This window comes from Salvelinus fontinalis, unplaced genomic scaffold, assembly GCF_029448725.1.
Source record: "Salvelinus fontinalis isolate EN_2023a unplaced genomic scaffold, ASM2944872v1 scaffold_0095, whole genome shotgun sequence".
In the NCBI taxonomy this organism is placed as follows: Eukaryota; Metazoa; Chordata; class Actinopteri; order Salmoniformes; family Salmonidae; genus Salvelinus; species Salvelinus fontinalis.
In genome coordinates, this window is record NW_026600304.1 from 352,049 (window position 1) to 366,135 (window position 14,087).

Consider the following 14,087-nt stretch of genomic DNA (forward strand, 5'->3'; position numbering starts at 1 on the left):
CGGTGACACTATATCCTGTTCAATATTAACACTACGGTGACACTATATCCTGTTTAACACTACGGTGACACTATATCCTGTTCAACACTAACACTACGGTGACACTATATCCTGTTCAATATTAACACTATGGTGACACTATATCCTGTTCAACATTAACACTATGGTGACACTATATCCTGTTTAACATTAACACTAAGGTGACACTATATCCTGTTTAACATTAACACTAGGGTGACACTATATCCTGTTTAACATTAACACTACGGTGACACTATATCCTGTTTAACATTAACACTACGGTGACACTATATCCTGTTTAACATTAACACTACGGTGACACTATATCCTGTTTAACATTAACACTACGGTGACACTATATCCTGTTTAACATTAACACTACGGTGACACTATATCCTGTTTAACATTAACACTACGGTGACACTATATCCTGTTTAACATTAACACTACGGTGACACTATATCCTGTTTAATATTAACACTACGGTGACACTATATCCTGTTTAACATTAACACTACGGTGACACTATATCCTGTTCAATATTAACACTACGGTGACACTATATCCTGTTTAATATTAACACTAGGGTGACACTATATCCTGTTTAACATTAACACTACGGTGACACTATATCCTGTTTAACATTAACACTACGGTGACACTATATCCTGTTTAACATTAACACTACGGTGACACTATATCCTGTTTAATATTAACACTACGGTGACACTATATCCTGTTCAATATTAACACTACGGTGACACTATATCCTGTTTAACATTAACACTACGGTGACACTATATCCTGTTTAACATTAACACTACGGTGACACTATATCCTGTTTAATATTAACACTACGGTGACACTATATCCTGTTTAACATTAACACTACGGTGACACTATATCCTGTTTAATATTAACACTACGGTGACACTATATCCTGTTTAATATTAACACTACGGTGACACTATTTCCTGTTTAACATTAACACTACGGTGACACTATATCCTGTTTAACATTAACACTACGGTGACACTATATCCTGTTCAATATTAACACTACGGTGACACTATATCCTGTTTAACATTAACACTACGGTGACACTATATCCTGTTTAACACTACGGTGACACTATATCCTGTTCAACACTAACACTACGGTGACACTATATCCTGTTCAACATTAACACTACGGTGACACTATATCCTGTTCAACATTAACACTACGGTGACACTATATCCTGTTCAATATTAACACTACGGTGACACTATATCCTGTTTAACACTACGGTGACACTATATCCTGTTCAACACTAACACTACGGTGACACTATATCCTGTTCAATATTAACACTATGGTGACACTATATCCTGTTCAACATTAACACTACGGTGACACTATATCCTGTTTAATATTAACACTACGGTGACACTATATCCTGTTCAACATTAAACACTACGGTGACACTATATCCTGTTTAATATTAACACTACGGTGACACTATATCCTGTTTAATATTAACACTAGGGTGACACTATATCCTGTTTAACATTAACACTACGGTGACACTATATCCTGTTCAATATTAACACTACGGTGACACTATATCCTGTTCAATATTAACACTACGGTGACACTATATCCTGTTCAATAATAACACTACGGTGACACTATATCCTGTTCAACATTAACACTACGGTGACACTATATCCTGTTTAACATTAACACTACGGTGACACTATATCCTGTTCAACATTAACACTACGGTGACACTATATCCTGTTCAATAATAACACTACGGTGACACTATATCCTGTTCAACATTAACACTACGGTGACACTATATCCTGTTCAATAATAACACTACGGTGACACTATATCCTGTTCAACATTAACACTACGGTGACACTATATCCTGTTCAACATTAACACTACGGTGACACTATATCCTGTTCAATAATAACACTACGGTGACACTATATCCTGTTCAATATTAACACTACGGTGACACTATATCCTGTTCAACATTAACACTACGGTGACACTATATCCTGTTTAACATTAACACTACGGTGACACTATATCCTGTTCAATATTAACACTACGGTGACACTATATCCTGTTTAACATTAACACTACGGTGACACTATATCCTGTTCAATATTAACACTACGGTGACACTATATCCTGTTTAACATTAACACTACGGTGACACTATATCCTGTTTAACATTAACACTACGGTGACACTATATCCTGTTTAACATTAACACTACGGTGACACTATATCCTGTTCAACATTAACACTACGGTGACACTATATCCTGTTTAACATTAACACTACGGTGACACTATATCCTGTTTAACATTAACACTACGGTGACACTATATCCTGTTTAACATTAACACTACGGTGACTCTATATCCTGTTCAACATTAACACTACGGTGACACTATATCCTGTTTAACATTAACACTACGGTGACACTATATCCTGTTTAACATTAACACTAAGGTGACACTATATCCTGTTAAATATTAACACTATGGTGACACTATATCCTGTTCAACATTAACACTACGGTGACACTATATCCTGTTTAACATTAACACTACGGTGACACTATATCCTGTTTAACATTAACACTACGGTGACACTATATCCTGTTCAACATTAACACTACGGTGACAATACACAGGTATATAGGACTTAGTAATGCTGTCCTTAGTGTTTCCTCACCGCTCGTATTCCATCTATGCCAGAATATGGCATACATTTATACCGTGTAGAAATAACAACACTGAATGTACAAAACATTAAGGATACCTACTCTTTCCATGACATAGCACCCGATTTAAGTTTATATAAGGTGAATTATTATCTTTTATCTTGTCATGACAGAATGACCAGATGAATCCAGGTGAAAGACATGGTACCTTGTCACTGGTTAAATCCACTTCAATCAGTCTACATGAAGGGGGAAGACAGGTTAAATAATGATTTTTAAGCATTTTGACAATTGAGACATGGATTGTCTATGTGTGCCATTCAGAGGGTGAATGGGCAAGACAAAATATTGATGTGCCTTTGAACGGGGTTTGGTAGTAGGTACCAGGCACACTGGTTTGTGTCAAGAACTGCAACGCTGCTGGGGTTTTCGCTCTCAACAGTTTCCTGTGTGTATCAAGAATGGTCCACCAGCCAACATGACACAACTGTGGGAAACATTGGAGTCAACATGGGCCAGCATCCCTGTGGAACGCTTTAGACACCTTGTCCATGCCCTGACACATTGAGGCTGTTCTGAGGGCAAAAGGGGGTGAAACTCAATATCAGGAAGGTGTCGTTAATGTTTTGTACACTCTGTGTATATACTTATATGAGATCGACATTACAATGGCACAACTCACAAATACAACCGAATGTTGACATTTTTCGACCCAAAAGGAATTATTGAAAGCAACTGAAAATGAAGCCAAACAGGTTATACATTCCAATAGTAGCTTCTGGTTTTAGTGACTGTTAGTGTTAAATAAATATAACCGGATTACAGGTGCTGGCCAACAAACAGGTGAGTTAAACTGACATAGTATAATCTGCGCTGGGTTTGACAAGGTCCAGCTGTCTCCTTTAGTATCAGGTTAGACACACACACAGACCTGTATCAGACGTTGTGTGTTGCATGCCAGGCTTGCTGTATGCTAATAGCATAATGCTAACCCTCTTACCTTTCCAGGGACCTACACCCCAAAGACAGAGAACAATGGAGGAACACATGAAGAGTGGTGGATGAGAAAATACATTGTGCTATGTGCTTTATTACAGTAGCAGCCTGATATCAAACCATGTATTACATGTATTACAGTAGCAGCCTGATATCAAACCATGTATTACATGTATTACAGTAGCAGCCTGATATCAAACAGTCAACCCATGTATTACAGTAGCAGTCTGATATCAAACCATCAACCCATGTATTACAGTAGCAGTCTGATATCAAACCATCAACCCATGTATTACAGTAGCAGCCTGATATCAAACCATCAACCCATGTATTACAGTAGCAGTCTGATATCAAACAGTCAACCCATGTATTACAGTAACAGTCTGATATCAAACAGTCAACCCATGTATTACAGTAGCAGTCTGATATCAAACAGTCAACCCATGTATTACAGTAACAGTCTGATATCAAACAGTCAACCCATGTATTACAGTAGCAGTCTGATATCAAACAGTCAGCCCATGTATTACAGTAGCAGTCTGATATCAAACAGTCAACCCATGTATTACAGTTGCAGCCTGATATCAAACAGTCAACCCATGTATTACAGTAACAGTCTGATATCAAACAGTCAACCCATGTATTACAGTAGCAGTCTGATATCAAACCATCAAACCATGTATTACAGTAGCAGTCTGATATCAAACAGTCAACCCATGTATTTCAGTAGCAGTCTGAAATCAGTCAACACATTTGAAGCACCACAACCACAATTACTATAATTTTCTAACTAAAAACTAAAAACCCCAAAAAGATTTGGCACACAAATGATGATGATGATATCACTAGATAGTGTTGTGCAGATTGGGACACGTTCAGCAGCAAAGCTTGATACAACTTCTCATCAATGATAGCATGACAGCTGTTTTTAATGTTACATTCAAATACATACGCTATTTGCACACACACACTAATGTATAAAAGTTACTTTGATTTATTATGAAATCATATTTGTAAGTAATTACAGTATTTACAGTGTTAATTAAACACAGACAGGTGTAGATTCTGTCTTGTTAATTAAACACAGACAGGTGTAGATGCTGTCTTGTTAATTAAACACAGACAGGTGTAGATTCTGTCTTGTTAATTAAACACAGACAGGTGTAGATTCTGTCTTGTTAATTAAACACAGACAGGTGTAGATTCAGTCTTGTTAATTAAACACAGACAGGTGTAGATTCTGTCTTGTTAATTAAACACAGACAGGTGTAGATTCTGTCTTGTTAATTAAACACAGACAGGTGTAGATTCTGTCTTGTTAATTAAACACAGACAGGTGTAGATTCTGTCTTGTTAATTAAACACAGACAGGTGTAGATTCAGTCTTGTTAATTAAACACAGACAGGTGTAGATTCAGTCTTGTTAATTAAACACAGACAGGTGTAGATTCTGTCTTGTTAATTACACACAGACAGGTGTAGATGCTGTCTTGTTAATTAAACACAGACAGGTGTAGATGCTGTCTTGTTAATTAAACACAGACAGGTATAGATGCTGTCTTGTTAATTAAACACAGACAGGTGTAGATTCAGTCTTGTTAATTAAACACAGACAGGTGTAGATGCTGTCTTGTTAATTAAACACAGACAGGTGTAGATTCTGTCTTGTTAATTAAACACAGACAGGTGTAGATGCTGTGTTGTTAATTAAACACAGAGAGGTGTAGATTCTGTCTTGTTAATTACACACAGACAGGTGTAGATACTGTCTTGTTAATTAAACACAGACAGGTGTAGATTCTGTCTTGTTAATTAAACACAGAGAGGTGTAGATGCTGTCTTGCCTCGAGGGAGTCAGGAAGGGAGAGTTTCCTTGTTCCTTGGTAAAATGTTCTATACATCCAAACATGTCAATCAGAACAACATGTCAATCAGAACAACATGGAACAAGTACAGTAGTCTTCAAGGGCAATGTGTGTGTGTGTTGTGCTCCAGAGTCTCTCTCTCACCTGTACTCTCCAAACGTCCCATCATCATCCTTCATAGGCTGGATCTCTGGGTCATGATGAGCATCTTCTTTTTCTTTCACTGTGGATAGAATACACATCATTGTTGCTGAATGTCTAGGGGTGTGTGTGTGTGTGTGTGTGTGTGTGTGTGTGTGTGTGTGTGTGTGTGTGTGTGTGTGTGTGTGTGGGGGGTGTGTGTGTGTGTGTGTGTGTGTGTGGGGGGGGGGTGGGGGGGGTGTGTGTGTGTGTGTGTGTGTGTGTGTGTGGGGGGGGGGGGGGGGGGGGGTGTGTGTGTGTGTGTGTGTGTGTGTGTGTGTGTGTGTGTGTACCTGGGTATTTCCCTCCCTTGTTCCTCTTGATGAAGCAGATGATGAGAAGGACGAGGATGAGGAGAGCGATGGCACACATCAGCCCTATGAACCAACCCTGAGTGGCTAGGTCTACCTGGTTGCTTTTCATTGCTTCTGACACACCCACACACACACACACACACACACACACACACACACACACACACACACACACACACACACACACACACACACGCACACACACACGCACACACACACAAACGCACAGGAAGAAGAAAAAGGGAAAAGGTTGTCAGAGTCCTGTTGAAATGTGAACATTTGAAGGGGGAGTGGCGCAGGCAAGGACCTGTATAAATCACAGTTAAATTAAGAAGTGGGAGGGAATTTCCTAAAAAATTGTTTAAGGGTGAAAAAAATGTATTTCTGTTTTCTATATGAAGACATGCAACGACAACGACCCTCTACTGAACATACAGTGTGTTTCACTCAATTTTCACTGCACACAAACTGAAAAGAGACAGGATTCCTAAAATGAACTAGGTACATCATGAGGCATGCTTCAAACCTTGCTCTTACCATGCGGTTACACGAGCTACACCACAGATTATTACAGGTCAGACTGATAGCTACACCACAGATTATTACAGGTCAGACTGATGCAGTTCTTACCATGCGGTTACACTAGCTACACCACAGATTATTACAGGTCAGACTGATAGCTACACCACAGATTATTACAGGTCAGACTGATAGCTACACCACAGATTATTACAGGTCAGACTGATGCAGTTCTTACCATGCTGTTACACTAGCTACACCACAGATTATTACAGGTCAGACTGATAGCTACACCACAGATTATTACAGGTCAGACTGATAGCTACACCACAGATTATTACAGGTCAGACTGATAGCTACACCACAGATTATTACAGGTCAGACTGATGCAGTTCTTACCATGCGGTTACACTAGCTACACCACAGATTATTACAGGTCAGACTGATAGCTACACCACAGATTACTACAGGTCAGACTGATAGCTACACCACAGATTATTACAGGTCAGACTGATGCAGTTCTTACCATGCTGTTACACTAGCTACACCACAGATTATTACAGGTCAGACTGATAGCTACACCACAGATTATTACAGGTCAGACTGATAGCTACACCACAGATTATTACAGGTCAGACTGATGCAGTTCTTACCATGCGGTTACACTAGCTACACCACAGATTATTACAGGTCAGACTGATAGCTACACCACAGATTACTACAGGTCAGACTGATAGCTACACCACAGATTATTACAGGTCAGACTGATGCAGTTCTTATCATGGGAAGAGGGAATGGAAGGAGGACGCAGGCAACTACAAGGAACAATCATCTACCGTACATCAGGGTTGGGGTCAATTCCAGCTCAACTCAGTCACTTCCAACTCATTGAAAAGCAATGAGGAAATAGAATTGTAAGTGGGACAGTTAACTTCCTGAATGGACTAATATTGAAATGGAATTGTCCCCAACCCTGCAGTACACTGAGGCAGAGCGCTCTGGACATGCTGCCTCACCTGGCAGTGTTATCACTAGCTCTTCTGTACTGTGTATGGTAGCCTCAGAGTGATCTTTAACTACCACCCGAACCCTATAGGACGTCCCCGGCTTTAAGCCCTTTATCAGATAGGTCTGGGACCCGCTACTGCCGTTTACAAACTCTTTTGTCCAGTCTTCTTTACCTGGAGGGAATGGAGGCGTTGGGGAGAAAGTCAAAATAGAGAGAAGGAAGGTAAGTATTGAAAAGATATTTGGGTGATGATATGACGTATGTACTGAAAAACGTTTTATTGCTGAAAACCTTGGAGTTACGCATGCCACTTCCTCATTCTATGAGGAATGTTAACAGTGGGTTTGTAAAATCATTTTTTATGGGAATTGATGATCCAGGTTTTGGAATAAATGAACAATGATACTTTAACCGTATTAAGTGTATATGTTTGACAGGCAGTTTATATGCTTAACTGTGTGTTTATATGCATGCGATTTTCTTTGTGATGCGATGAGACGATATTGTATAGAAGTAGGAATAGCTTACTGTTTTCTACAATATACTCCACGTACACATTCTTATCTGGTCCAAAGTATTCCCAACTTATCACTGCTCCCTCCTCTCCCACCACAGATGAGTTCACATTGGTGAACGCCGGGCCTATCGAATGCACTGATCACACAGGGAAGAACATACATACAGGACAGTTGTTGAGCTACACAAGTTGGAACCGTAGCCAGTAACATACAAGTCTCAGAGGTAGGACGTTACAGACGGTCATGGAGGAAGGAACTTAGACTCAAATACAAACTGTAGACTTTGTAATCTAATCATGTTTTGTTTTCCAGAAAATGAGTCATACCTATAACTAAATATCTACAGATATTCTGCATTTTCCACCATATTTCCCTGAGAACGAATCATTTGTCATATGCAAGCTAGACACAGGACACACAACTGCCCTAAACGATGAGTTAACATGTTCCTCTTTAGAGATTTTATGGAGAGAGAGGTAATGGACTCAGGGAATGGCTGTAGTACCCTTGTGAAACGGGGGGCGCAGAGACTGAGTGATGGGAGAGATTGGAAGATGGGGTTCTGTGTAGCCTGAAACAACAACACCACAGAGAAGAGTATGACACCACAGACACAACAGAAACCACAGACAGCACAGGCACCACCATCACAGACACAACAGGCACCACCAACACAGACACAACAGACACCAGAGGCACCATATACACCACCAGCACCACAGACAGCACAGACACCACATGCACCACCACCACAAGGGCAGACAAACAAATAGTACCACAATACTATAGAGTTATTATATTAGTTATAGTAGTTAGAGGTAGAGTAGTTAACAGCATGCAGACTTTCCAATGGTACAGCATCATGCAGGACAGGTAGTTATAGTAGTTATAGTAGTTAACATCATACAGGACACATAGTTATAGTAGTTAACATCATACATGACATGTAGTTATAGTAGTTATAGTAGTTAACATCATACAGGACACATAGTTATAGTAGTTAACATCATACAGGACAGGTAGTTATAGTAGTTATAGTAGTTAACATCATGAAGGATGGTTTAATAAAACACATGGTACAGTGATGGAATGAATTCATGAGTGAGGGCGAGGAAAGAAGGGGAAAGACTGAGCAGATGAAAGAGATGAGTAGCCTACAACATTGCTATTCATCCATTTAGGTCTTTTAAGGTGAATTGGACACAAGGGTTGGTGCTTGCGGATGCAATGAACGCAGTAATAGGCTGATTTCTTTACTTTACCACGTAGAATGAGGAAATGCATCGGCGGCATGCATTCTAAGCAGTATTCTAGACTGGCTATTGGAACGTAGCATTAGAGTTAGCATCTACTCCCACAGTAGCTAACATAGAGCATTATGGGTACTGTAGTACATCATGCTACAGCTCACTGATGATGGAGGAAGGCACATGCAGACAGATCTACAGTAGCTATCTATCAAAGTCTAGTTTCTCTGACTGGTAGAACATGCAGACAGATCTACAGTAGCTATCTATCAGGGTCTAGTAACTGATAGAACATGCAGACAGATCTACAGTAGCTATCTATCAGGGTCTAGTAACTGATAGAACATGCAGACAGATCTACAGTAGCTATCTATCAGGGTCTAGTAACTGGTAGAACATGCAGACAGATCTACAGTAACTATCTATCAGGGTCTAGTAACTGGTAGAACATGCAGACAGATCTACAGTAACTATCTATCAGGGTCTAGTAACTGGTAGAACATGCAGACAGATCTACAGTAACTATCTATCAGGGTCTAGTAACTGGTAGAACATGCAGACAGATCTACAGTAACTATCTATCAGGGTCTAGTAACTGGTAGAACATGCAGACAGATCTACAGTAGCTATCTATCAGGGTCTAGTAACTGGTAGAACATGCAGACAGATCTACAGTAACTATCTATCAGGGTCTAGTAACTGGTAGAACATGCAGACAGATCTACAGTAGCTATCTATCAGGGTCTAGTAACTGGTAGAACATGCAGACAGATCTACAGTAACTATCTATCAGGGTCTAGTAACTGGTAGAACATGCAGACAGATCTACAGTAACTATCTATCAGGGTCTAGTAACTGGTAGAACATGCAGACAGATCTACAGTAACTATCTATCAGGGTCTAGTAACTGGTAGAACATGCAGACAGATCTACAGTAGCTATCTATCAGGGTCTAGTAACTGGTAGAACATGCAGACAGATCTACAGTAACTATCTATCAGGGTCTAGTAACTGGTAGAACATGCAGACAGATCTACAGTAACTATCTATCTGGGTCTAGTAACTGGTAGAACATGCAGGTGCTTCCGCTGAGAGACTTATTTTACCTTTGACCACATCTACTATGGGTTGCTGAACAAAGGCTTCAGAGAGAAGAGGAGAAAGAGAAAGAGAGGAATAAAGAGAGATAGAGAGTAGAGAAGACAAACACAGGCAGAGGTGATGTAAGTAGATGAGCAAGGAAAAAGTACAAATAGATCCCACCGTGTTCCCATTTTGAAGACAAAGTCTTATTTCACCAAGTTCACGCAGAACAGAATGATTCACTACAGGTCGAACAACACGGGGGACAGTTTTACCCCACTGGAACACGTCAACGAGTCCATGCAACCTGGAAAGTGTGTTCTCCGCTGAGAAAACAATGACTCTCATATGGGACGCTGTAGGAAATGCCGGACGCTGCGCTGTAGGAAAAGCTACAAGCTGTAAACTGCCGCCAACAACATGCAGACAGGTAAACAGCTGAGAGAAATCTGAGAGAAACCACTCTCAAATTCATAGACAGCAGCTTTAGAGTGTTGAATGGAGACAAATAATAACTTCAATACAACCATAATGCTTTCACAGTACCTAAAGCTCCATACAGATACATTAGATTCCTTGACCAAGATGGCCGTCCTGTAATCACCTTGCCGGCATGCCAATGACCATTCTAGTGTTGTATTTCATTCTAGTGTTGCCCGTTGGTTTGGCCGGGGTAGGCCATCATTCTAAATAAGAATTTGTTCTTAACTGACTTGCTTAGTTAAAGAAAGGTTAAATAAATAAATCAATAACATGTCATTCTACGTAAAGCTCACCTTCATCCATGATAGTGACAGCCTCCTCTGTGATGGTTGGGCCGGAGCCCTTGATGGTCTTAGCATTGAAGTAGAACTTATAGCGGGTGCTGTACTTGAGGTCGGACAGGATTACGGTGGTCTCATTGGCTGGGAACATCATCTCCTCAACGGGACCAAGCTCATTGGAGCTGTTGACTGAGAGAGAGAGTGAGAGAGAGCGAGAGCGAGAGCGAGAGCGAGAGCGAGAGCGAGAGAGAGAGAGAGAGAGAGAGAGAGAGAGAGAGCGAGAGCGAGAGAGAGAGAGAGAGAGAGAGAGAGAGAGATAGGGTGGAGAGAGAGAGGGAGAGAGAGAGAGAGATAGGGGGGAGAGATAGGGGGAGAGAGAGGGAGAGCGAGAGGGAGAGAGAGGGAGAGCGAGAGAGAGAGAGAGAGAGAGAGAGAGAGAGAGAGAGAGAGAGAGAGAGAGAGAGAGAGAGAGAGAGGGAGATGCATGATAAAGATATTGAAATACTTCCTTTGATTTCAAACCAATCCAGTGAGGCACACACACATACACACCCAGAAGGGTTGGAAGCCAGGGTCAGCCACAGATGCCACAATAAAAATGCATCAAATTGCCCAGCAGACTTACCTGGCTGGTATTTGAGTGTGTAGCCGGTGAGGCGACCATTGTTGTCCTGTGGAGGACCCCACTCCAGCGTCAGAGAGTCCATGTTGGTGTTCTTTATACGCAAGAAGGAAGGAGGACCTGGGACTAAACACACACAGATAAACACAGGAATACAATGTCATAACGTGTGGATGCAATTATACAAAATGACTTATTAACTAAAGAAAACCATCATTCATAGGCACAAAACCATACAGTAACGTACAGACAAAACCATTCTAACCTGATATGGTTAGCATCGTTTCCAGCCCCTTCCAACAGTATAGCACAATGCAAGACTATATGTATACGCTAGTGGTGGCTGGTAGAACTTTAAATAGGGAGGACGGGCTCATAGTAATGGCTGGAGCGGAATAGATGGAAGGGTCTCAAATACATGAAACATTTAGTTTCCATGTCTACCATTCCATTTCATCCATTCTATTCATTATTATGAACCGTCCTCCCCTCACCAGCCTCCTTTGGTATATGGATTAAACACAGAGAATCTATCCAACAACAGTTGGAGTCTGAATGATGCCCCTTACCTCCCTCGGGGGTCTCAAAGTTGTGATTGGGGCTGGGGGGCCCCTCTCCCTTGCCGTTGACCACCCTGATGTTCAGTGTGTAGAGGCTGTAGGGTTTGAGGCCTGGTAGTCTGCCGTCAGTCCTGTTTCCACTGAAGGCCAACACCTGCTGCTCCTCCTGCTGTGCCTCTGCCTGGTGGAGGCTACGCTCACGCCAGTAGGACACCTGCAGGACCACACACACATCAGACACACATTCTGGTCTGAATGACCAGGTCCTGGTTCCATGATCAGACGTCCTACTTATTCCCTCCTGACTGCAGGAAGATCTGGGCATTTTGGCAAAAACATACCAGAATGTTGCCCCCGAACTGTGGCAATAACTGATGTATGTATTTAACTATCAATATATTGTGGTGGTAATACATCTTTCTCCACATTGTGAGGGATCTCTGGTTGCTGTACCTTGTATCCCTGGAGTCGTCCCCTGACCACGGAGGTGAGGACAGGCTCCCAGTGAACCTCTGCTAGCGTCCCGTTCTGAACCAGCACCTGGACACTCTCTGGGGCTGACATGGGCACTGAGTGACAGACAAAGATTTCAACAGACTATACTCCATACTGGCATCAAATATTTCATGACAACATCCTTCTAATTTGTATTCTAACTAGAAATGATTGGAGCTAGAAGTTACTGGAACTTATGGTGACAGTTTTCAGTTTGAAAAAGACCATTCCTCTTTCCATTCACAACCTCCTCATTTACATAGACCTACCCATGTACAGTAGTAGTACTCACAGTCCTCTCTACACACAACACACACACACACACACACACACACACACACACACACACACACACACACACACACACACACACACACACACACCAGAATACTCACCGTCCTCTCCAGAGTATCCCTCCACCGCCTCGGGCGCTGGTCCGTTTCCGTAGTCGTTCACCGCCTGAACTTTGACCTCGTAGGGTACGAAAGTGGGTGTGCCTGACACCACATACTTGGAGGCGTTAGCCACGGTCTCAGACGACCAGTCCTCCTCCACATCCTTCTGTCTCCAGTTCACCTTGTACTGTAGTCCTGGCCCGTTGGACTGGAGGCCTGTCAGCTCCTATGGCAGAGATATTACAGGGGAAGAGGGGTCTTCACTGGGACAATGGTGAGATGGTGACACCATGAATAGGCTCAGGAATTCTCACTGTAGGCTGCTGAATTAGGACTAATGATACTGACTTTACTTTAGGTGGAGCATATCTTACTTTCCATGAGATGACTAAGTTATTGTGTTCAGTTCCAACACCATGGACATCTGTTGGATTCACATCTGGAGCTAACAGAATCACAAACAGATCACAGATCAGACCACACCTCTTGCCTTTTCTACAGTGTACATCAGAACCTTCTTACTCTATAGTCATCCCTACCTCTCACTAACACTTCTGACAATCTTACTCTATAGTCATCCCTACCTCTCACTCTAACACTTCTGACCATCTTACTCTATAGTCATCCCTACCTCTCACTCTAACACTTCTGACCATCTTACTCTATAGTCATCCCTACCTCTCACTAACACTTCTGACCATCTTACTCTATAGTCATCCCTACTTCTCACTAACACTTCTGACCATCTTACTCTATAGTCATCCCTACCTC

General features: G+C 41.5%; 1 protein-coding gene across 13 annotated transcripts in view; it reads right to left on the minus strand.

Moving 5' to 3' along the window:
- Nucleotides 1-14,087, minus strand: part of LOC129843049 (neuronal cell adhesion molecule-like) — a 69,670-nt gene that overhangs the window by 8,014 nt on the left and 47,569 nt on the right. For 5 of the 13 annotated variants that reach the window (XM_055911781.1, XM_055911779.1, XM_055911780.1 and 2 more), the window contains 12 exons: nt 13,691-13,761; nt 13,317-13,542; nt 12,880-12,995; nt 12,436-12,640; nt 11,870-11,992; nt 11,257-11,433; nt 10,504-10,539; nt 8,656-8,721; nt 8,161-8,286; nt 7,640-7,804; nt 6,084-6,218; nt 5,755-5,833 (listed from right to left, as the gene is read on the minus strand). In XM_055911781.1, coding sequence (XP_055767756.1) covers nt 5,755-5,833; nt 6,084-6,218; nt 7,640-7,804; nt 8,161-8,286; nt 8,656-8,721; nt 10,504-10,539; nt 11,257-11,433; nt 11,870-11,992; nt 12,436-12,640; nt 12,880-12,995; nt 13,317-13,542; nt 13,691-13,761 — 1,525 coding nt within the window. Of the gene's footprint in view, nt 1-3,819; nt 5,639-5,754; nt 5,834-6,083; nt 6,219-7,639; nt 7,805-8,160; nt 8,287-8,655; nt 8,722-10,503; nt 10,540-11,256; nt 11,434-11,869; nt 11,993-12,435; nt 12,641-12,879; nt 12,996-13,316; nt 13,543-13,690; nt 13,762-14,087 lie in introns of those variants that run through there. The other 8 variants (XM_055911789.1, XM_055911777.1, XM_055911787.1 and 5 more) reach the window with 6 other exon arrangements.